Source organism: Stylophora pistillata, chromosome 2 (assembly GCF_964205215.1).
Source record: "Stylophora pistillata chromosome 2, jaStyPist1.2, whole genome shotgun sequence".
NCBI classification, from domain to species: domain Eukaryota; kingdom Metazoa; phylum Cnidaria; class Anthozoa; order Scleractinia; family Pocilloporidae; genus Stylophora; species Stylophora pistillata.
Genome location: NC_142520.1, coordinates 53,168,768 through 53,194,556, shown reverse-complemented (window position 1 = coordinate 53,194,556; position 25,789 = coordinate 53,168,768). Strand labels below are relative to the sequence as shown.

General features: G+C 39.9%; 1 protein-coding gene across 2 annotated transcripts; it reads left to right on the top strand.

Moving 5' to 3' along the window:
* The first annotated feature begins 9,291 nt into the window (after positions 1–9,291).
* Positions 9,292–25,206, top strand: LOC111320265 (uncharacterized). 2 transcript variants are annotated; one of them, XM_088750506.1, is made up of 12 exons: positions 9,292–9,449; positions 11,235–12,165; positions 13,407–14,048; positions 14,879–14,974; positions 15,774–15,897; positions 17,166–17,322; positions 18,852–18,912; positions 19,128–19,403; positions 21,352–21,608; positions 22,079–22,346; positions 24,039–24,139; positions 24,522–25,206. In XM_088750506.1, exons 2-11 carry the CDS (start codon positions 11,298–11,300, stop codon positions 24,119–24,121), a joined length of 2,832 nt encoding a protein of 943 aa, XP_088606632.1. In that variant the 5' UTR covers positions 9,292–9,449; positions 11,235–11,297; the 3' UTR covers positions 24,122–24,139; positions 24,522–25,206. The 2 variants fall into 2 exon arrangements, with proteins under 2 accessions (XP_088606632.1, XP_088606633.1); XM_088750507.1 differs by lacking the exons at positions 21,352–21,608; positions 22,079–22,346.
* Positions 25,207–25,789: the final 583 nt, after the last annotated feature.

Sequence of the window (25,789 nt, the reverse complement as noted above, 5' to 3'; positions counted from 1 at the left end):
CAATGAGAATTTGCAGCACCAGATCTCTCTTCAGCATAACATGAGAGCAGTGTTGAGTGCAAAGTAGACGCATAAATAATTTTCCGTCGGGGCTGCTGTTTTCAGACGGTGCAGAAATTGGAGAATTATCGGTGTTGTTTTGCATGGAACGGCAAGGAAAGTGTGAACATGCACCTGTCGAGCGAATGTTTTGCTTCATGAAAATCTCTAGTTTCGTCATCTCGTTGCCTGTACTGTTGACGTTCTTTCAGAACTTAGCGCCCAAAATACAAATTTACTCTCTCTTTCAACATACTAATTGATAGCTTGATGTCTGAAATAAAAATAATTCCTTATCCTGCTACAATACAGTTACGATTCCTCTAAGGATACTTGCGGTATTTTGAATCGCAAAGAACAAACCAATATATTTCGTCGCGTCATATTTTTAGGTCATGATCTTCACGAAACTGTTTATAATTTAGAAGACGTTAGTATTTAAAAAGTAGCTGAGTAAGTTATTTAAGAGTTGTAATAGGCAGTTGTCTCAATACAGCAAACCGTATTCGTTATGTTGGTGCTTTTGCGTTAATGACAATGTCATTAATAAAAAGACACGGTATAGCTGTTTACTTTTGCTCAATCTGTACGCACGCTCTCTTTATAAGCGCTTCGGCACGAGCGTTTTTCATCCGCGTTAAATGTTGAGGCTTTGAGCAACGCGAATCTACGAGAGGTCTGTCAAGGGCCTACCGCTGATAATTAGACTGAAGATTAAGGAAAATAAATCACTTCTTCCGCATCGTATAGACAATTTGAGATTTATCCGCCCTTCAAATTGTTTTAGCAACCAAGGGAAAGGGCCTCACTACGAAACTACTGTGGTGCATGCGTGAGACACTGATCATATAGTTAAAATATTTAGAATAAAATTTCCTTTTAGCTATCGGTCATAGCAGAGATTTTTATATCCAGGCAGAAGAAATATCTCAGTCGTTCTCGATTGTTCAACTTCGCATACATGAGTAATTTGCAAAGTGTAATACGGGATTTCCGTATCTTTACTCTAGAAATTTTAGCTTATACGAAGATAAACAAGATATTTTTATTTAGGAAACCCTGGTTTCTCTGTCACAGTTATTGTATCGGATCAATGTCTGCGCACCACCCAATCCCTTACCCAGCAACAGTCAGCTGATGACAAGTTAAGGTTAATGTTGGGCTAGGGGAGGGGTACTGGGTACTGATACTGTAATTGATCCTTGTATTAAATATAACCATTTATATGAGAAGAGAAATTTTTTTCAAACCCACCGCTGGGGTGTTTAGAGCTACGTGCACCTAGAATGCGAAAAAGCCTTAAGAAAGGATTTTGTTGATGACATAAAAGACAATAATCACGTGCATTACTCGTACACCTCGTGATATTCACACGTGATGTTTTGCAATAAGTTTTCAAATTGCACTTTCCGACGGTTCGTGCAATAATGCAAACTTTCAAAACATCACAGAGACCTGTGTCAGTTGAAGTCTACACGCGCACCAGTCGAACTCTAGCAGGGCCCCGTCTTAAATTTGCTAATTTGAGGGAGAAGTAAACCCCGGAATCCCTGAAATTTTCATATTAGCTGTTTAAAAGTATATAAAAACGTTAACTACTTACCGAGTTTTGAGATTCCAAAAGGACGCAGAACCTTCGAAGATTCTTTTCTTTGTCACAAATTGTACTGCGAACGCAGCCATTTTGAAAAGCAAGCTTGTAACCTAGCCGGAAACACACGACATCCCATAACTCAACCCAAATGGCAGACGAAAACGTATGCACCACAAACAGCCTTTGTTTTGGTAATTGGCTGCACTGTTGTAGCATAGCTAGCGCTTCGGTACGAATCGATAAAGGTTCGAGTGCAGCCATGAAGTCTTTAACCCTCGAGATAAGCGGCCAAGTTACTAACTAAACAACAATCAAGTTTCAGGCGCATTCGAGGAAAATTGTCGCAAGGTTACACTCCTCTCTGGAATATCACAACGCGGTCGTGTCATAATTTCAATTTGCTCTTTTCACCTTATCACTCACAGGAGAGATAAACAGGTAATTTCTCCCGGAAAAATCATCAAACTTCCCAACAAAAAAAGAGGGACGAAACTATACTAATTCAACAACTGGAGGATGCTATATTGATTTTCCGGTAGTTCCGTGGCATCAAATGGAAATATGTTAAATACAATATGGAGTAACTCTTCAGTGTCAGGTGGGCTCCTGACAGTGTTCAATAACTTTAAGTTTTTCAAATACAACCTTTACAAAATTGATGATGCATAAAGCGCATAGAGCAGAGCTATCTACAAATTTTTGATTTAAGGTAATATTGGGGTAGAAACAGAATCCCTGAATGGATATAAGAATAGTAGTGACTTGGTTTTTTTTATGCTTGTTTTTCAGGAGTAAAGTGTGTCTGTAGCTAGCCCAGTCCGTGCGCGGTGGATTTTCGCGCCATTTTCGGTCACGTGAGCCGCGCGTTTCTTTCTCTCGCGGATTAAAAGCTAGTTGATTCAAACTTGCAAGATTTACGCTTATTTAGCGCCTTTTTTGTTGTCCATTTCTCGATTCCAAGGCTGGACAAGATAAATAAGTGTTATGACTACAGTGGCTTTTTTCTTAATCCATATGATCACATAAAGGAAGAGCGAAGCAAACGCGAGGCGCGCGTGAAGGGTGGGCGCGCGAGAGGATAAGTGCTCCCCGCCTCGCATGTGCCCTTTGTGCATACCACTTTACCTTTACTCCACCCTTACACTAAAATACAAAATCAAATGAAAGATAAATGTTTCCAATTGCCAGTGATGTATTAATTACAATCATTATTCAGTGTTACATGAATAAACGCTTCTTTCTGTCTGAGTGGCAAGCAGGCTGTACTCTAATCGCGTTCCTCTCCATATCGAATAACTTTTGTGTGTCCCGTAATTGTAGAGACGTAAAGTGAGTCACACAACGCCAGTCACGCAAGACACAAGATGCAATAACGAACCAAAGCTCGAAATCTCTGTCCTAGTTGAAGGGGTGAGGTACTCCTTTACCCGCAAGATCGTAAATGCTGTTTAGAATTCTACTATTTACATTATAGTTAATGGTGGCGAAGGCTCCGATGTGGTGCCCTTGATGATGAGAAGACAAGGGAATCTTGACGCGTTAATGTATCTGCGTTTCCTCGTGACGCAGCGCTGGCGCTGTCTAACAGCTACAATCCTTGATCTTGTATTCAAGAAAGATATTTATCACCCGCCTCTAGATACGGGCCGGGCACTCTCTCAATTTTCTTAATCCTTGGAACTTCAGGTAGGTTTTTTTTTTCATCGCGGTCAGACTACTGACGAGCACCCTTTCTTTTTTTCTTTTTTAAGAAAAGAACCACCCTACGACTCCTTGAATTGAAATATAGCACAAACTAGATCTGGATCGGGGAGGGGGGGGGGGGGAGGGGGAGTTGGTGGTAGTTACTCCAAGGCGGAAACTGGGAAGGGCTCTTTCTGAAAGGGTTCGCATTGATAACTAAAAGGATAGCTTTATTCAATAGCGTTATTTGGTAAGAATTTTACCAGGTGACAAATTCGAACACTTAATTACTTCAGACGTAAATCAGCGAAGGCGAGATCCTATTAATAATACTTTAGTTGCTGGCTATTGTTGCTGTAGATATTTCACGATCAAATCATTGAGACTTTTTCGTCGCTGCAATAATTCCCGGAAAAATGAACATTGTCAAAGTCTCTTGGAAAAAGTTTAGTCTCTTTTTCCTTTACTTCCTGTGTTGATGGAGTCTCTTGGGGCATGACGGCTTTGATCCCGCTCCTCTGGTTTTCCCGCTTCGCGAAAGCGTGACGTATGAGCTAATAAGGATGCACGTACGCGTAACATTTGTCAAACTAACGCTGACTCATTTATTGCGCATCTCCCTCTCCCTCTTTGAAGCTCCTCTCAAGCGCAGGTGTTCCTTGGAATCAAAGAATTACACTGATGTAGTTCGAAGGAAGAAAATCGGGAGGTAAAAGGTCTAACTGTCTACTTCTTTTGTATCGACGAATGCGTAACCCTTCAATAAGGAATTCTTTAAGGTATGTTAGATTTACAACGTCAAAAGACGAGAAAGCTGTCCCCTGAGAGGCTCAACGGGTATCAAGCACTACTCAATCGCCCATCTGAAATCTGAGGGCGGATTCACTATAGTATCGAAGATCAAGCTAGGGTTAACATTGAGTTTGGGGAGGGATAGGTGCAGAGTTTCTCAGGTACTGTCTTTAAACCCTTGTATCGTGGCGGTCGCAGAAAGCAAGGTAACAGTGTATCGTGCTTAGGAACTGCAAGACAATTCCATGCCAACGTCTCTCTAACTCCAAATGAAGATGATTTGATGGGCTCTGACCAAATTGCTGCACTGGACCACGAATCTAGTAATTTGCATAACCGCTCGTCGAGCCTATTAAATTTTCAAGGTAACACCTTTCAAACTGACAAAACAAACAACCCTTCCGTTCCGCCGGTGTTGCCCGAGAACGGAACGAACACTTCAAACTCTCGGACTGACAACAATACTTTTCCAGTCATCACGGATCGTCCCATTGAATCGCGTAGCGTGTTTGGCATGAGCTTGATGCTTGCAAACACAATGTCTCTGGCGCCCAAGATCGACGAAGTTCGTTCTACCATCTTAGACTACAAACCAAATTTAGGGTTCATTACCGAAACGTGGTTGAGGGACACCATCAGCGAAAACCACCTCCACATTCTCGGTTACTCGTTTATTTCTAGAAACCGCACCACGGACATTCACGGAGGGATTGGGCTCTATATAGTGGACTCGATCAGGTATAAATCTCTTGATCACTTACAAGACCCTGAGTACGAAGTTCTTTGGGCGTGGTTAAGACCAAAAAGACTCCCGCGCGGGACACCCTGCGTTATCACGGCCACGATATACCATCCGTTCTTCAACGACAGCGCCAGAGACACTGCTTTGTTGGACTATCTATCAGCATCCTTGACTACTGTTGAGGGAGAATTCCCAGGTTGCGGGATTCTACTCTGCGGCGATTTCAATCGCCTAAAGTTGAATCGTTTAGCTGCACAATTCGGACTGCGGCAATTGGTCAACAAGACCACTAGGGGTGATCAGATCCTGAACCTGGTCTTCACCAACCAACCAGATTTGTAGGATATAAATTCCGTTCAGATTTTACCGCCGTTTGGTTTATCGGATCACAATGATGTCTTCGTGCACCCAACAACTCGTGCTCCAAGGGAAGGCCCAAGTAGAAGAACCCTTTCCAAGCGGGACACTCGGGCCAGTCGCACGTCCGAGCTTGGGCGTTTCCTCGCATCTATCGACTGGTCAGTGGTTAGCGAGGCATCCAACTGCGAGGCTAAATTGGCGCTGTTTACGGATTTCATCAAAATTGGTCTTGACCACTTAATGCCGGTTATACATGTCAGACTTCACCCGAATGACCCCCCGTGGGTTACTGAGCGGTTTAAGAACCTCATTAAGATCCGTCAACACGCCTTCCACAATGGAGACATGGATCAATACCGGCGATATCGAAATGACGTCAACTGCACGCGTAAGTCACTTCACAGTAAAAACTATGCAAGCAAAGTGAATAATTTAAAGAACATCAAGCCCTCGCAGTGGTGGAGCGCAGTTAAACGAATCGCCGGTATGAATCCTGCGTCATCTTCTCATCTTCTGAAAGTCTCCTTTTCAACCTTCAGCTCGGGGACAGTTTTGATCGCCGAAGTGACGTTGAACTAGCTAACGCCATCAACGCTGTGTTCTTAGAACCCATGAAGCATTACCAACCCCTATACGCTGTCCCGACTGTAGTGGAGGACTCCGATATGCCTTTAATTACGGAATTTGATGTCCTACACGCTCTAACCGATCTAAACCCGAGGAAGGCAGTTGAACTTGACGACATCGGTAACTGGCTTGTGAGGGAATATGCAGTGATTCTCGCACAGCCTATTACATCTATACTGACCGCGAGCTTTAGAGAAGAAAGGCTTCCCGCCTCTTGGAAGCTTGGGGACGTGGTGCCTCTCCCTAAGCAAAAACCCGTGGTAGATGCTACTAAGCACCTGCGTCCTATCTCCTTGACGCCCGCTATCTCTAAGGTTGCCGAAGATTTTGTGGTACTCAGATACGTCAGTCCAGCGGTGTTGCAGATTATAGACCCGAACCAATATGGCGGTATTCCAAGATCCTCCACCTTGTACGCTCTGATTTCCATGGTACATAACTGGTCACAAGCCACTGACGCCACAGGCGCGGCTGTTAGAGTGGTATTTTTCGACTATCGTAAGGCCTTTGATCTTATTGATCACAATTTGCTGACCAGTAAGATCGAAGCCTTGGACATGCCACGGTGGGTTCGCGTCTGGGTGCTGGATTTTCTGTCAGACAGGAAACAACGTGTCAGGTTGTCGTCAGACTGCAGGTCAGAATGGGGCTCAGTCCCCGCCGGGGTACCACAGGAGACCAGCTTGGTCCCTGGTTGTTCTTATTAATGATCAACGATCTTGAGGTCGACGCGCTCACTTGGAAGTATGTAGACGACACGACTATCGCCCAAACGATACCGCGAGGTTTGACCAGTGATGTACAAAGCGCAGTTTCCGCTGTTGAGGCGTGGTCGATCGAAAATAGGATGGAACTGAACGCGGATAAATGCAAGGAGATGCGCATTGACTTTAAAAGGAACACTCACAATTTTCCACCAATTGTGATTCATGGCAAGGAACTATCAGTATCAAACAGTGTAAAAATCCTAGGAGTCACTATAAGCTCAGATTTAAAATGGAATGAACATATCTCAGAGTGCATTAAGAAAGCGAACAAGCGCCTTTATTTTATTGTTCTTCTAAAGCGCGCCAACGTTCCACTGAGCGACATTATAAATTTTTATTGCACCGTGAAAAGATCTGTTTTAGAGTAAAGTACGCCAGTTTTCCATCACGCGCTTGCACAGTATCTCAGTGACGACATTGAACGAGTACAAAAGAGAGCGCTCTCCATCATTTGTCCTTATGCGTCATATTTCGAATGTTTGGCCAGGTTCGACTTAGTAACCTTGCACGCAAGACGCGTGGCTCTGTGTAGGAAGCTTTTCGAGTCTATCATGTCATGCCCGGATCACAACGTCGTGCCTGTCTTACCTCCTAAGAGAGAACACAGATATAATCTAAGACAGTCCAGGGCTTATGCCATGCCCCGTACACATACAAATCGTTTTAAGAACACTTTTATTCCAAGTACGTGTACATAAAAAAATTTTTTTTTAGACTAGTTTATACATAGTCATATATAGAGAGTTTTTCACATTTATGGTTTTATTATAATTTCAATTTGTATTTGGAATTTATTTATTCCTAGTTCTTAGTAATTGTAACGAAGCCTACGGACTGCCATGTTCGATATTCTAATGAACTATCTATCTATCTATCTATCTATCGTATCGATTAAACCCAATTTTAAGAGAGCAGAAACGTTTTCAAAACCATTGCCGGAGATTTTTAGAGCTATGCGCACCTAGAATGTGAAAGTTGCCCTGAAAAGTGATTTTGTTAATAACAAAGACAAAAGGTCGTGTAAATTGCTCATAGATTCTGTAATATTCAGAAAAGATGTTTTGGAAAGTTTTCAAATTGCACTTTCCAGCGGCTCGTGCAATCACGCAAACTTTCAAGACATCACTTACGCCTCTAAATCACGGAATACACTAGCATTTTTACAATTTCCATCATCACACGCGATAAAAGTGGCTTAAAATAGCTGATTTTTTTTCAAGTTGTGACTACTGTGAAGAAATTTACAGTTAGCTTCGTTATCTATGTGCACTTTACTCGAACCTGTTTAAGACAGAGGCCTGCACCAATCCTGCACCGGTCGAACACCACCAAAGGTCCACTGCAAGTTAGCTAATATATAGGAGTAGTATACTCCGGAAACCCTGAAATGTTTATATCCACTGGGGAAAAGTATACAAAAACGTTAAATTCTTACCACGTTTTGAGACTCTAAAGAGAAACCAAACCATTGAAAGTTCTTTTTCTTGCCACAAATTCGACTGCGGATGCCACCATTTTGAAAAACAACTTTATAACTTAACCAGAAGCACACGACATCCCACAACTCAACCCAGACGAAAACGCATGCACCAAACTTCCTTTGTTTGAATTGGTAATTGGCTACACTGTTGTCGATAGGGTTCTATGGTGGGCACCTGACTGTTCAATAACTTTAAGTTTTACAAGATATAACCTGTACAAAAGTGTTGATACATACAGCAGAGCTACCAACAAAATCTTGGTATAAGGTAATATAGTAAAAAAAAAAAAAAAAAAATTCCCCGAATAAATATAAGATTATAGAACAAGTAGTGATTTGTTTTTTGTTTTACAGGGGAGTGAAGGGAAGAGCGAAGCAAACGCGAGGCACGCGTGAAGGGTGGGTCACGCGAGAGGATAAGCGGGCCTCGCCTCGCGTGGGCCTCTGTGCATATCACACAATAAGGAAAAAGATAATTTTTTTCACAATCGCCAGTGTTGCATGGATAGAGCTTCTTTCCGACAGTTCCAATCCTTTATCCCGTAATCAGGAAAGATCTTTATCGCCCACCCGCTCCTGGATAAGGGCCGAGCACTCAATAAGTTTTCTTGATCCTGAGAACTTCAGATGTTTTTTTTTTTCTTCATTGCGGTCAGATTACTGGCGAACATTTTTTTTTCTTTTTTAAGAACCACCGCGCGACTCCCAGATCTGACAGCTGGGGACAATTGTTCGAAGGCGGGCACGTAGAAGGGCTCTCTCTGAGAATGCTCGCAATAATAATTAAAAGGATAAATATATTCAAATAGTATCATTCGACTAGAATTCTACCGAGTGACAAATTCGAACACTTAACAACTACATACGTAAATCAGTGAAGGCAAAATCCTCTTATCAATGCTTTAGTTGCTGGCTATTTTTGCTGTAGATATTTCTCGATGAAATCATTGAGACTTTCCGTTGCTGCAAAAATTCTCGGAAAAAAGAAACATTGTCAAAGTTTCCTTGAAAAAATGTGGTCTCCTTTTCCTTTATATCGAGTGTTGATGGAGTCACTGTGCCTTTGACCCCTCTTGCTTGGTTTTCTCCCGTTTAAGTAGTCCGCGATAGTCCATAGTTAACGCGATGCTTGAGCATCGAAAAAGACTGGACGTGCTGAGCGCACTATTAACATTTTGCCAAACTACCGCTGACTAATTGATTGGGCATCTCACTTCTTCGAAGCTACTATGTTTCCAGTAACCAAAGAATCATACTTATCATAGTTATGTAGTTCGAAGGAAGAAAATCGGAAGGTTAAAGGCCTAACCGTGTACATCTTTTGCCTCGACGAATGCGTAATCCTTCAATAAGGAATTCTTGAAGGTATGTTAAAGTTACAACTTCAACAAATGAGAAATTGTCTGGGAGGTTCAACGGGTGTAATTGCAATACGCAATCTCTCATTTGGAATCTGAGAGCCGATTTGCAATAGTAACGAAGATAGTGGTAAAGCTGTTTGCAGAAGGCAATTGGAATAATAACACAACGGATTCTTGCGCACTTTTAGCCACATTTTAAGCCAAATTATGCTGATCAGAAAGGAGTATTGTGCATCAGGAATAAGAACTTTTGCTTCCGGCTTCCGTTCGCGTCCCAAACACAATTTTGCTTAAGCTCCCTTTGAAATTATTAATATCACCATTCCACGAAGGAAAAGTAATCTCTTTTGAGATCAAGAATGCATTGTAAATTTTTTCCTTAGAAATATTAAGATTTGATTTACCCTTCATCCTTTTAGGAGGGTGACTGACAAATTTACACCATATCGTGACTGCCTGGTGCTATATTTCTTACGTTACGCATTGTGCAAACAAACATACTGGGCTCAGTTTCTTTTCTTATCATGGAAATGGCTCTATAAAATTTTGCCTAATTTCCTTAGGACTTGAAATAGTCAACATGTAATAATATAAACAACAATGTACATAATTAACTTTCTTTGAGAACTCTTTCTGTAAACAGAATCATGTAGTGGCATCATAATTTTGAAACAGCTAGATTTTACTCGTTAAAACTCACTCAGCATTGAGGCCTTAACTTAAAAACAGAAAATTCTGAGTTATATGCCTGAAGTGATGAAGAAATTAATTGCGGAATTCCCAAGACCATCCTCAAAAACTGTTCAACGCAATTTCCTTCTGACTTGATAAGAGTAATGTGATTGCCATGCCATGCCCACTATTTCAAATTTCAATCTTTTGGTTGGCACATGTGTGAAGTTAGTTGGACTGCAAACAGGGAAAGTTGATTTTTGAGCACTTTGAACATAGTCAGTTAAGGTGTCTTGAAAGACGGTTTCCTATCACCTTAAAAACGAAGGCGCGCTATAAAAAGAGCCTTAGGTCCCACTGGACCATTTGTCAATCAACCGTCGTGTGATGTAGAACTCTTAGAGTCAAGTCAGCTTGAGTTACAGCTACTCCAAAGCAGTGAACAGCGGGCGCATTCCTCAAAATTGTTTTATGTCTTCATTACAATACAAGAATCTTTGAGATTTGTCTTTCCTTTCTCCAATGTAAACTGTCTTTATTTGTGGCAGTAAATTTGAGATCGAAGTAGGTGGTTTGCACATTACCTCATTGCCACCTTGTTGGTGGAAGTAAACAATAGATATCTCATTAGCTCCTTTTGTTCGTCTACCAGCATTTAAATTTGACCCGCACATGTCAACGGTGAGTGACAAACTGGAGCCTAGGTCTTCCCAGGGAAGACTTCCTTATATAGCGCACCTTCATGTTTAAATAAGGTATTTCAGTCTTTTGTTTTGGTTTGTCTACAATATTAAGTTGTTATTTCTATGTGCCAACTGGCTAGATCAAAGATTTCCTAACCTGGCTCCTATAAAAGAGCGACTATGTTTTTACATGAGGGTGTCCTGAGAAAGGAGATCTATGAGAGTGCTTGCATTCTTTTTTCATTTGCACATCTCTGTACTTATCATGACATCCAGCCAAATATCTTCTTGTTTGGCATACAGTCTCAATCAATAAGTACATTACATTGTATAAATTGTGAATTCTGGTCATCAAGTTTGAAATAACGTCAAGGCAATCACATTTGAATGGGTCATTTCTAGTCTTGTGACACTGAGAACTTTTACTTTCACAGGCTTAGTGATAGAGTTAAGAAAGGACTCAATTGTAACCCTGGCAATATATTGTTCTGCTGAAAATGGGTACTGCTCTGGGACCAGATGAGGTGCTTTGTCCTACGAAAGGGCGAGATAATTTTCAACGGATGGCTCGGCTTTTAATAGGTGGAGGTACTGTGCTATTGAGGGAGGTTTTTGACAACAAATGTCCACCGAGTAATCTTCCAGCAATACTGAAGAATCCAGCCACAGAGAAGCAACTCAAGGCCACAAAGCTCACCAAACCACAGTGGGACTGCCTGTACCCATCCCCAGGGGTGTATGGAAAGTCAACAGATTTTGATATAACTCTTCTCTTTCGGTTGCTGAGAACAATTTGCAGCCTCACCCCTCCAGCCAAAGGTTGGGATTCTTTACCTCTACCTACAGACCAAAGCATAGAGGCAGATTTAGCAAGAATTAAATACTACCGTAATTCATTATATGGTCACGTGAGTGAGAACATGGAAGTATCAGACGATGAGTTTTTAGTACTTTGGAATGAAATAAGCGAGGCCTTGGTAAAAATTGCAGACCATATCAACCCTGTAAAGAAAACAGAATGGCAGAAAGCTATTAGTACATTTTTGAAAGATCCCCTCACTGAGAAAGACAAGAGACATGAGCAGGAATTGCTCAGTTGGTACCAGAATGATACAGAAGTAAAGGAATATATGAACAAGGTAAACTCCTCAATAAAGGGCTTGACAGAAACAGTTTTTGAGGGGGCCAAAGGCACTAATGATCTGCTGAAGTGCTTAAGACAAGAACTTCAATATGAAGCCCAAGGTATCAAAGATCAGCTTGGAGAGGAAGTAAAAACTGCAACCCAAAAGGTGGCTCAAGATGTAGTTCAAGGATTCAAAGATCAGTTGAAAGTGGGACAGCAACCCAATTCCTCAGCTGGAGGTCAGCTTGTTGTTTTTTTTCCTGCCTATCTTTTCCCTTTAAATTCATTATATTATATATATATATATATATTATATATTATATATTAAATTATATACATTTATATTATTTTTTTTTAACACAACGGGCCTTTTATCATCGTTGGCCTCGAACCCTGCAAGCAACATTAGAACTTGGAAAATTAAACTTTTTCCAAACACAGTCGGCAAAATAGCTACAAGAATTATATATGTACATTGCTCTTGGTTACCTATTGAGCACTTTAATAGCTGATGAAATCTTCAATTCATTATATTCGATGAACTACCTCTGAAGTCTTGAACCAGTTTGTTATAATTATCAATGCTCCTCTAAGAGTTGAGCGCTCTTTGAAATACATTCAAATCAAGTTCAAGAATGTATATATATATATATATATATATATATTATATAAAATATATATCATATATATCATATAATTATATCAAATCAAGTTCAAGAATGTATATATATATATATATATTATATATATATATTATATATATATATATATTATATATATTCGGGCGAAGCTCATCACCTTAGTTGTGATTTGAGCACTCTCGCATGGCAACATGTCTGCACTTGGTCCCACAAGTGTAGCGCCCAGGCAATGGTTTATTCCAGAGCTTGGCCCAGTGTCTACACTGCACTGATGAGACCCACATAGGTCGAAACAGTGTGCACTGTCTGCAGTTATATATTATATATATATATGTATTGAACTTGATTTGAATGTATTTCAAAGAGCGCTCAACTCTTAGAGGAGCATTGATAATTATAACAAACTGGTTCAAGACTTCAGAGGTAGTTCATTGAATATAATGAATTGAAGATTTCATCAGCTATTAAAGTGCTCAAGAGGTAACCAAGAGCAATGTACATATATAATTCTTGTAGCTATTTATATATATATATATATCCTGTACAGTGCACCATATACATGCACTTATATTTAATTTAACAGGAATGGCAGCATATATTTTTAAAGCCCAAATCAATGTCAGTTAAGTTTCTTAGTAGGTTAGTTGGCTAGCTGCCTCAGGACCACTCATCAATGGCCTTTTTAATAATAATAATTATAATAAAAATTAATAATGTATCGATTTCTATAGTGCATTTTCATGGAATGCTCTAATGCGCTTTACAACACTGTGCAGGGGACTTTTTTTTCGGTAAATGCGTAGTTGCTGACTAGTAAATGAGACTTAATCCTCTCACAGTTGAACTTCGAGTGCGGATTGATTGTGAGGCCATTCGAGACCCTAATCCACAAAGTGGAGCTTCAGGAACCGTGGCTATATCAAGTCAAGGTATCCAAGAAGGTGGTGAGGAGCTGGTAGCAACTGGAACTTCAGGAAGAACAGTTTTGGGCTCACAGGGTGCCCAACCAGAAAGCCTGGAGACAGTAGTAAGAGCAGGTAAGCGTAAGGCAGTGGAACTGTCTACATCCACCAGCCTATCTCAAGCAGGAGGTGCTGAGAGCTTTGAGGGAGCAATTGTTGAAAGTCATGGTGCACCCAGCACACAAGCAGTTTTGAATTCCATTGCACACAAGTGCTTCAAGGTAGTTGACCCAACTAAACCACATGAACTAAATGGCTTTCTACAGTATTTAACAGATGTGCGCAAAGTGCTACTTGTTGATTCCCAGCCAGGAAGTTTGATATTAACAGTACTGTGTACTTCACTGGAGATACTGGATGCCCTGTGGGATGACTATTGCACAGGTCACTTGAATGACATGGCACAGAAATATCTTGTGACAGAGGACATTCTGAAGAAGTTTGACCTGACTGAGCTGAAACTGATGACAACTATTCAGAAGGAGGATTACCTAGCTGCACGAAAGCATTTCTTGCAAGGTTTATATGAGTTGTTCTTATTCCACTAAATAGGACATTGTGTAATGGGCATCTCTTTGCCAACAATTTACAATTGCATCAGCAGAGGTTTGCATCAAAATTGTTGACCCATTTGTAATCTCTTTTTCTATGCAAGCTTACCCAATTAACCCCCCCCCCCTTTTCCAAACAGTGATGTATCCTTAAATTCCCATAATCTTCAGCATTACAGTTATACTGTATGATTGAACAAAGTTTGCATCACTTTAGAAATACATGACATTTGTACTGGAAGTTTTGGTTATATTTTGAAAGGTTTATTTTAACGACTTGGCTGACATTCAAATTTAAGTTGAACTACAGTGTACTATAATTTGGTAGGGAATTGAGGAGGGATTAAGTTTATTACAAATCATTTTACAGTAAGGGATTATTGTAAGTTGTAATTTTTGCTTTCTAGTTGATTGGAATTTAAGAAGTTTATTGCAAATCATTTCACAGTTCTAGGAATTGCTGTTGTATTTTTGCTTTCTGTTTATTTGATTTTAATTAAGGAAGAATTAAGTTTATTACAAATCATTTCTTATCTTGGAATAGTTGTAACTGTAATTTTTGCTTTATTTTATTGGAAGTTATTAAGAATATAACAACATTTAGCTTATCATACAGAATTGATGGACTGATATGATTTCAAAACGAGAGTTTAGGTTATGGGAATAAAACGTCATGGAAAGCAGGGACACCCTCTATAAAAAAATGTGTTAAACCTGAATAGTCTGAATAGAAATCAGCTGTTTTATCGTCTTCTTGATTGGTGCAATATTGAAAAAGGTTTCTTTCTATCTGTTTAGCCTCTAAAAGACAAGACACAGGTTTCAGAACTCAGGAGGCCGGAAATGTAGATACGCCAACCGAACAACTAACAGTTGATTCAATAGTGACTCCAAGTAAGTACCAAAATAGCTAATGTTTCGCACGAGGGATTCATGTCAAGATTTATAGCTCTGCTTTCATCGGTTGTAATCCAAAGACATGTCTACATAAATTTGATTTTCTTTTACTTCCAATCAGGACGGATGGCTTGGTGTAGTTTTTTTCAGTCAGGGGAAGTTTTACTCCCATTTCACCAGGAAACAAACATAAATTGCCAAAAACAGGGAGACTTGGAGCGTTTTTTTTGCTCGTTGTCAAAGCGAAGCCAAATTGTAAATGCCGTTCCTATAAAAACACTTTTACGTACCGGCTTTTCAGAATGAAGTGGTCATCTGACACAGGTAGAGGAAAATACATTTGGGTAGAGGAAATAAATTTGGGCCAGTTTATTTCTATTAAATCTAACCCTAACCGCTGTGTTACGCAAGCAGTGGGCCATTCGTATTCTTTCTAAGAGGTTTCTTTTCATTAAATAATTGTCTTTCCACTGCAAGCTTTTGGCCCTCTTGACACTGTTCACAAAAATAGATATTCAGATAAAAGATTCAGCTTAGTTCAATATAGTTTAGAACGCAGCTTTGGTTTACAGTTTTTGTTAAACAACGGCTCTTTTCTCTCTTTAAATGACGGGCCCAAGGGTTCTTTTCCCAGTTACACAGTTTTCCCTGTGGTTCGTGGTTTCCAGTGATCTGTACTTCTTGTTACAATACACAGAGTTGTAATTATGGCATCTTGTTCTCTTTTTCCTTTCTCCTCTTTTTTTTTTTTTTTTTTTTTTTTTTTTTTTTTTTTTTTTTTTTTTTTTGTCTTTAGCCACACAGACTACTCCCAAACCGAAGGAAGAGGAGAAGGATAGTGAAGAGGAAGACGAGGAACTGAGGGAGCCGGAAGACACAGACGAAGATGTTCAAACTCAAGACAAAACCATCATCCTCAAGTAAATACATAAATTATGTTACCCATGATCTTGCTTAATCATAATTACACGAATGATTGTGGAGACTTGCCCACTGATTGGTCAAGAATTACTTCAAATTTTGCCATTGTCAACCCACGAGAGGTGATTATTATAGCAAAGCAAACTGAAAATGGCCACCGTGCATTTTTTTTCCAATTTTTTGAAAAAGAAAACAAAAAAAAGTTCCTGTGATATTTATTCAAGAAATTAGACTAAAATAGCCATTATCCTCAGGCTTAGCTAGTAGAATTTAGTAAGTAGTGTTTAGGGACTTAACAACAAGACAGGCTCGTATCTTTATTTATATTGTGTTCCCACAACCACACAACGCTCAGCTACTCGCTTTGTCTATCACGGAATGAATAGATAGCAAGTAACGCAGCCAATCAGATTGGAGCATTTGCGATAGAACGCTTAGTATCGAATGATTGGACATTTTCCCGTCATCTTCGACGAAGAGTTGCTCTACGATTGATCGTTAGTTCAGTTTTGTTTCACCGAAGTCATTCTTAATTCTTCCACTATACGACGAAAAGTACTTTTTAAAGAAAGCCTCGTCATCTATTCTATCATATTGGTGTTCAATAAACTCAGTCACAAGATTACCGCAATATATATATCTTATTAACCAAGCGCGAGGGCCGTACTGGGAGAATATCGGCCCGAGGTCTTGACAGTACGGACCGAGCGCAGCGAGGTCCGTACAAAAAAGAGCGAGGGCCGATATTCTTTCGGTACGGTCCCGAGCAAGCTTGGTTAATAAGATATTTATTTATATGAGAACGATCCTTCGCAGTAAAGCACTATTTGAGCAATAGTGAAAATCAGACCTGAAAAAAATTTCAGGCCTGTACGGGACTCGAACCACTGACCTCTGCGATACTAGTGCAGCGCTCTACCAATTGAGCTAACAAGCCAACTGGGAGCAGGCCATCAAATTAATTCGATATAAACCCGTAGATGATAAATCAAACAACAACAAACATATGAAACATATGTGTGAACTGCGGTTATGAGACGTATATGAGAACGATCCTTCGCAGTAAAGCACTATTTGAGCAATAGTGAAAATCAGACCTGAAAAAAATTTCAGGCCTGTACGGGACTCGAACCACTGACCTCTGCGATACTAGTGCAGCGCTCTACCAATTGAGCTAACAAGCCAACTGGGAGCAGGTCTGATTTTCACTATTGCTCAAATAGTGCTTTACTGCGAAGGATCAAGAAATTGTCTCATTTCCTTACAGGTTTGAAAAGGACGATTCTATAAAGAGGAATTTAAGGGTGCATGTTGTCGACAAAGGATGGCTAAAAATAGAGTTCTACAAGAGCAGAGAAAAGAGGCCAGACAATAAACGGTGCCAACTAGAAATGGATCTCCCCCCTCGAAAAATAGACATTGAGGTAAAGAACAACGTTTGAAAGACGTAGCTCAATTCACAATTCCTCCCACAGATCTTTCACTAGCGATACTTTTATCTCCAGATCGATCGGCTTTCCAATTTCAAATTTGGCTGCTTGAAACGTTCGCGGCCCGGTTGCCGATCGCACAGTATGTTGGGTAACAAAAATAAGCCCGGCGAGGGTAGCCAGCGGCCTGCAGTCCAAAAACAAACCCGTTAGCTCCCCTGGTCCCCTCGAGAGGTTTTGTCAAGACCGCATTGTTTTGATCGACCAATCAACATCGAATGGAAATGTGTTTATTAATTTAAATTTTACTTTGCTTTGGTAACATTGATGTTTTGATCGTTGCTTTGATCTCGTGAATACAGGATGGATCGTCATTGTTGATCTAATCCTCGAATTCGAATTCGCCGAAGTCATTATTTTTTTTGTTCCTGTTCTTTTTAACCTGATGACTTCATCGCTGGCATGGAAGGCATGGTAAGCTTTTAAAAATATAACTAACGAGGAAGACTAACTGCGATACCTTCGAATTCTATCACAGATACAATAAAATATTACGAATACATGTACAATATGAACATATTTTGTTGTAGGTTGCTTCGGAACTTTGAACACTGTGAGGGATGTCTCTTTCGAGTCAACGACATAATTTCTGATGCAGAGCAAGTGAAAGAAAATTTTTCCCGCCCTCCTAACTCGACATTTTTCGGTCACTTAATAAAGCAAATATGGGGAAGCAGAGTAAACCTAGTAAAACGAGGCTCGCACAAACAGAGGCGGGTGAAGTACAATGAAAATCTGCAGCGAAAATCGCCCTGTAACACCAGTTTGGTTGACCTTGGCTACCCTCGCCGGGCTTATTTTTGTTACCCAACAAGTCCTGGAACAATCAATCTGAGCCTGGAGAAGTCCTGGAAAAATCCTTGAAATTTGTTTGAAAAAAGGGTATGAACCCTGAGTAAAGAAATTAGAATTTCCATTAATTTTTATTTTTTGACAATCCTTTCTGGAGCTAACTGTGTTTGCCCTATTGATGAGGTACTCACCTCTCTCCACTATGCCCTGGTTTAATTGACTCCTAATCCTTGTGTCACAAGTAGCTTAACCCTTTTTATAACCCCTAAGAGGGACTAACATCTAATTTCTCCTTACAATATCACCCCTGAGTCTCACATTAAGGTCAGGAGAATATAGGAAATGATCATCAACTAAAGAAGCTCTTGATTGTTAATTAAATTCTCTTAGTCAGCACCTTAAGAAATGTTTAGAGAAAAGTATGGAGAATATGCATACTGATGTCAGGGGATGACGTGTTAAGTTTGTTGTTGGCTCATTTCCTCGACTAAGGCTGGAGGTTGAGTAATTTTTCTTTGGTTTCTTCGCAAGGTTGTGGTTTTCTTCCTTTACAAGAGCCTGTACTTTCTAAACAAATTCAACCTGAAGTAGGAAGGTCTTTTTTGGGAACATGTTATGTCTTACATGCTGAAGAAACCATTAAGATGGTTTTTTTTGTTTTTTTGTTACAGGATTCTGATCCATCTAGTGAAGTTTGTACATCACAAAAATCTTTACAACAGAAAAATTATGGTAAGACAGACTGAATTCACTGCTTTAAGTTTTTTGCCATGTTAGCTTACCTCCGGCCTTGAACACTGATTGATATAATTGGACCATTACACGCTTCTGGTTGGAATCATTGTTCTTTGCTTACAGTGTGATTGATTGATTTTGTACAGAGATCCCAGTAAAAAGACCGTATCAGTAGTGGTTCTATAGAAATTATTTCTTTTTTCTTTTTGTAGTAAAACAAGGCACACCAACAGATAATGAATTGGAACAATTAGCCTCCCAAATTGGTGAAAAGTGGATAAAGCTTGGGCGTCGCCTCGACGTCGAGGATGTAAAGCTAGACGATATAGGAGAAAGACGAAAGGGTCTGGACGAGAGAGCATATCACATGTTAAAACACTGGAAACAGAAGAAAGGTTGCATAGCAACTTTCCAAGTTTTGAATGCTGCATTACAGGACGAACGTGTACAGCGCAAAGACCTAGCTGAAAATTTTTGTTACCACCAAGGTAATTATTTTCAAGAATGTCGCTTTGTTCAAAATTGTTGTTATGAGTTATTTTAAATTACTATTTTTATTGCCTGGCATGGAGTCGCTTAGGAAGCAGTCTCAGAAATTTCCATAATTATGTGCCCACTGAGAGCTGCATAAATTATCTTCAACGTGGCAACCAGTGCTAGTGCGTATGAGTAATAAGATGTTACTTCCTGATTTAACTTCCAGGTAAGCTAACTATTTCGTAGCGTAACAAAACGTAAATTATTGTAACGTACCGTCACGTTATCAGTCTCTAGAAGAAGGCAGTACCTCAAAACTAGCCCAGATCGCCTCAATCCGACTACAAGGCTTAATATCAAGGGGCATTAATCTATATCATGTCTCTTGGCTCTAAACAAAAAATTAGGAATGTATGAACATGTTTTTATGGAAAACTTGAAACTGCAAAAAACTGACTCCACTATTAGGGAGGGATCAGTAACTGGTGCCTCTTATTTTTATACATTGTGGCCAAAAATTCAAAGAAAAAAAGTTAGAAAACAGTTATGTTAGGTAAACATGAGAAGGAAGGATAAGAATAAGGATAGTTGGTATCAAGCCGGACAAACCAGTTGGCGATCTTGAATTCTGACCAAGGAGCTGAGCTTAGGACCATCAAGAACAGTCTCGGCTATCGGCCAGAGCAGCTAGGAGTTCAAACCTGGGTATCACTTAACATCCAGAGCCCCTAGAACTATTTTCTAAGGGTTATTTTTCAGTTGTGGTACCTTTTGGTACGTTTAGTTTGTCCCTCTTAATTAATCAGGGTCGTTAAAAAGATTTCAGTTGAGTAGCTTGACTGTGAACAATGATACAAAGTACGCGGCACAATGTTATGCCACTAGGCTGTGAATTTAGCCACATGCATTCGGAGTAGCCGGCTTGTTTTTCAGAGTAGACAGTAAAATGCGCCGCGTGTCGGGCTTTTTTGACAACCCTGCACTGTACATAAAGACCACATCCTCCCTTCATAATCGAGAAAGGCATAGTTCAAGTTCAAGTTCAAGTTCAGGTTCATTTATTTGTTTAAGCAGGTTGATTAATTGGCAGCTGTAATAGCTGATGTGGACCTGCTGTCCTAACCCACCCATCCCACCCCAGGGGAGGACATCCATCACACAGTAATCTCGTGTGTGGGAAATTAACGTCTCCTACCCCCAACCCTGCAGGAGACGGAACCTCCATTTATTCGTCCCTATCCGAGAAGACTAGAATATCTAACCATTTCTTGATGTTATAGAAAGGTAGCAAATTCTTCTCAATTATTTTAAGACCTTGAGTGTTGGTCCGGCAAAAGTATCAATAACACACGGCAATTGACTTCCCCAAAGAACTTCACACAGGTTATAAGACGATCCAGCAGTTGCTCCTCTTCTTAACTTTCAATCTAAGGCCAGCGCTTTGTGAAAATGGTACTTTTGATAATATTTTGTGCTAGTGAGACATATATTATTATTCACATCTCTGATTTCTTGTCTTAGAATCCAAAGACATTTAGGAACAAAGTGACACTTTTCAGAAGAATAAATGTACAGATAAAAGATTCAGCTAAATTCACTATATTTTAGAACGCGGTTTTGTTGAACAACTTCTGAACTTTGTTTGAATTACTGGCCCTACGGTTTTTTTTTTCCAGTTACACAGATATGTTAGAGTGCAGACCTTGACGTAAATTGTTCTTTACTTCTTCTTCTCTTTTGGTTATTGGTGTGATGGTTCGCACATAAAAAGTCTCTTGCAGTTTATCTCTTCAATGCTCAGTTGTTGAACAAAACATCCGTTGTTTGGTCGTCGAAGGTCTTCTTTGCCTTTTTACCCTCCAAGTTACTCATACTTGTTTAAGAATTGTTATTTTCCAGCTGACAATTGTTACGCTTCTTTCATGCTGTCAGATTAAAAAAACTTTTTGTCCCTTCTAGGTTCTCATGACCGAATCATCCGGGAACTTCAGCAGATGCAACTTGATGCAAGCAAAGTCAAGAGCGGAACAGATCTATCATTGGGGCTGAGGACTACTGCATCAGACAAGGGCTTCACGATATCTGACAATCAAGGATCAGGAAATTGCATGTTCTATGCCTTGTCAGAACAACTGGAAATTGTTAAAGGAATCAAAATCCCACCTGGCAGATTAAGACAAACCTTGGTTCAGCACCTTAGAAGTAACCCCAAACTAGTAAGTTGATGTTGGTATTTCTAACATAGTTACTTACGGTTCTTTTTGAGGTTAAGTGTGTATACGGGTCAACACCACCAGAGCCTATCCCAGTGTTTACAGCATAACTTTATTATTTAAGAAGCCTCACAATGATGTTGGTTACAATTGAATCCATTTGTTACTTAATGTGGGCCTCCGAAGTAGCAGACTTTTACGGTTTTAGTCATTTGAATATTTTGGTTTAAAAAATGCCCTCTCTTAAACATCTATCAGATAACACTAAACAAAACTCCAGTTATTCTCTTAATGATGGATCTTTCCTGTTGTTTTTCTGCTGTTTGCGAATCGTTGCTGTTCTACAATAAATGCTAATTAAAGGTTGTCTCGTACCATTCTTAAAAAAATTACTCCATGACTCGTACTCCGCGCGCTAAAGTTCCTATCAACAATCCTCTTTAAGTTTGTTTCTTTAACTGATTTTCTTACAGCCGGATGGAACAGATTTGTTTCACTTTGTCCCTGGACATAAAACATGGACTGAATACTTAACACACATGGAACAAGATGGCGCTTGGGGTGATCACGTGATTCTGTGTGCCGCAGCAAACTACTATAAAACGTGCATTCGTGTGGTCAGCAGTCTACCCCATAGCAATGATGTAATGATTACGCCATATTGTCCAGTTGACGAAAGCAAAGCACTTGTGCTGGGACATATTCATGAGGTGCACTATGTCAGCCTTCAACCCGCTGAAGGTACAGCTCATTACATTAGATAGAGATAGCTTTATCAAGGAGTAAAATCATTGCAGTCCCCGGGCCGGCTGAAATGTGACTTACTTTACAATGGAACTAAACGTCATCTATAAATTATGATAAACTACTTAAAAAGAAGAAAACCGTAAAATGTTACGTAAAATTTGTTACCACCAAGGTAATTATTTTCAAGAATGTTGCTTAGTTCAAAATTGTTGTTATGAATTATTTTAAATTACTATTTTTATTGCCTGGCATGGAGTCGCTTAGGAAGCAGTCTCAGAAATTTCCATAATTATGCGCTCACTGAGGGCTGCATAAATTATCTTTAACTTGGCAACCAGTGTTAGTGCGTATGAGTAATAAGATGTTACTTCCTGATTTAACGTCTAGGTATGCTAACGATTTCGTAGCGTAACGAAACGTAAATTATTGTAACGTACCGTCACGTTATCAGTCTCTAGAAGAAGGCAGTACCTCAAAACTAGCCCAGATCGTCTCAATCCGACTACAAGGCTTAATATCAAGGGAAAGTAATCTATTTCATGTCTCTTGGCTCTAAGCAAAAAATTAGGAATGTATGAACATGTTTTTATGGAAAACTTGGAACTGCAAAAATCTGACTCCACTATTAGGGAAGGATCAATAACTGGTGCCTCTTATTTTTATACATTGTGGCCAAAAATTCAAAGAAAAAAAGTTAGAAAACAGTTATGTTAGGTAAACATGAGAAGGAAGGATAAGAATAAGGATAGATGGGAAGAAACTGGACAAACCAGTTGGCGATCTTGAATTCTGACCGAGGAGCTGAGCTTAGGACCATCAAGAACAGTCTCGGCTATCGGCCAGAGCAGCTAGGAGTTCAAACCTGGGTATCACTTAACATCCAGAGCCTCTAGAACTATTTTCTAAGGGTTATTTTTCAGTTGTGGTACCTTTTGGTACGTTTAGTTTGTCCCTCTTAATTAATCAGGGTCGTTAAAAAGATTTCAGTTGAGTAGCTTGACTGTGAACAATGATACAAAGTACGCGGCACAATGTTATGCCGCTAGGCTGTGAATTTAGCCACATGCATTCGGAGTAGCCGGCTTGTTTTTCAGAGTAGACAGTAAAATGCGCCGCGTGTCGGGCTTCTTTGACAACCCTGCACTGTACATAAAGACCACATCCTCCCTTCATAACTGAGAAAGGCATAAACTTTGAACATGCACCAAGCGCGGGAAACTTTGAACATGCACCAAACACGAGAAAGTTTGAACATGCACCAAGCACGAGAAACTTTGAACATGCACCAAGCGCGGGAAACTTTGAACATGCACCAAACACGAGAAAGTTTGAACATGCACCAAACACGAGAAACTTTGAACATGCGCCAAGCACGAGAAAGTTTGAACATGCACCAAGCACGAGAAAGTTTGAACATGCACCAAACACGAGAAAGTTTGAACATGCACCAAGCACGAGAAACTTTGAACATGCCCCAAGCGCAGGAAACTTTGAATATGCATCAAACGCGGTAAACTTTGAACCTGCACCAAGCGCGGGAAAATGCAACTTCCATCGAGTACGAGGACATGCGCGTTACTTTAGTGGCCAAGTCATTGATTGCCTGTGGGGCCTTAAAGAAAAAAAAGACAGAAACCACCGTGAAAGAAGTGTTTTATTACCGTGTTATTATCGTGCTTCTCGTAGGTCATACAGAAAAGAGAAGAATCGAAGACGACAGTTTCCCATGTCAGGAAGAAGAGACTTCTAAAAGACAAAAAACAGATTAGTGTTCTGGAATAAATATGGTAAACAAATCTTTTTTCACAAAATGATGTTAACCACATTTGTGCTGATATCAAAAGTAAATTAGTTCATTTAATTTCCTGAATCTCGGGACTGAAACAAATATATGGTGTTACGTGTTCGTGTCGTACCATTCAAATGTAATTGGCCAATTTAAAATGACGTGATAAGTCCCTTTATTGTTGGCTTTGTTACTTTACTCAGCACAACGATATCACCCTCTCCACTTAGTAACGTCTGGTATTTTTTTTAATTTCATGATCTGGTCAGGTGTGAATGCCAAATCCTCTTTAGGATAGCGTTTGTTTTACTATTTACTTATGGGAGAGAGGCATGGTAACCAGTTGATCTAATACACTAACCTCTTCTCTCCTTTCTGTCCAGCTGTCCAGCGTGTAACCACTTAAAGTACTCTTCACGTGGAGCCTACTATCCTAGAAATAGAGCAGTACAGCGGTCCAGTCCAGAAGTCTAGCGGTCCAGTCCAGCGGTCCAGTCCAGCAGTCTAGCGATCCCCGACCAGAAGAGAATGCGCTTGGCGATCATCGTGGACGAGTGAGAAGCGATTTCGGAGACCAAAACATCATGGCGAAGGAATTGATATAAAAATGAAAGTAAAATGAATGAAAGAGAAAAGTGAATTAATTTATTCGATAGGTAGAATCACTGATTGTGAAGGAGGCCATCTGTTAAAAAAAAGCGCTTTTAAGTAAGAGTTCAAGTTTGAAGTATTTAGTCTTGCAGTTCACTTTTGTATAGACTACGTTACACACGGCCAGCAAACTTTATAAGGTTGAAATTATAGGAAAGTGTTAACAAATTTTCTCTCCTAAATTCGATTTATTGTCACTTAATTTGGGCGATTGAAAGCGATTGAAAGTTTCTGGGATAAAATTCTCATCCGCTGATCATAAATCCATCAAAAAATACAAAAAGGAGAGGACGTTCACGGATAGTAAGTAAAAACAAAATTGTCGTAAGAGCTCCTAGTATCAACAGTTTTCGTTAGTGTTGTACTTAACTGATGATGTAAATATGTAATAAAGACGATAAGTAATTTGTTAAGTTATATCTGATATATTTTTTTTTGGTTACCACAAAGAAAGGTATATATTAGTGAGGGGTGTAACAGAAAGAGGAAATGTATTTGGGGCCTGATTTCATTTAATCATTAACCTTTTAATCTCCTACTCAGTCGTTTCTTCCACAAGCAAGTGATTTATCTGATTCCACTGAATAAATTACCGTTCCCAGACTAGACATCTCACATAACAATCTAACCACCATCCCTGATACTATTGGGGAGATGGAGGAGCTGGAGGGACTGGGGCTGAGTTAAAACCAGTTGACTATGTTGAGTCCTGCTATAAAACAGCTGAAGAAACTCATTTTTTTGTATGTGAGAGGGAATCCATTTACAGTTGAAGAAATGAGAAGTGTTATGGAGCTAAAGGATAAGATTGACAGAGTATATTCATTTGTCCCACGTGAGTAAAGGAAATTCCTCTTCACATTTATGTTGTGACCTGTGCATTTACTAAATTGGTTCCAATAGTTGGGTCTGCTAAATCTGTGAGCTGGCAAGCCCTGCGAGCCACGGTACGAGCCACGGTGCGAGCCATGCGAGCCATTTTTGCGAGTATTTTTTCTTC

What these genes read in the sequence shown, in the direction of transcription:
- LOC111320265 (XM_088750506.1), top strand. Translation starts at nt 11,298, where the DNA reads ATGGGTACTGCTCTGGGACCAGATGAGGTGCTTTGTCCTACGAAAGGG. An exon ending in TTTACAACAGAAAAATTATG is followed by an intron (nt 18,913 to 19,127) that starts GTAAGACAGACT and finishes TTCTTTTTGTAG; the next exon opens with TAAAACAAGGCACACCAACA. An exon ending in TTAGAAGTAACCCCAAACTA is followed by an intron (nt 21,609 to 22,078) that starts GTAAGTTGATGT and finishes ATTTTCTTACAG; the next exon opens with CCGGATGGAACAGATTTGTT.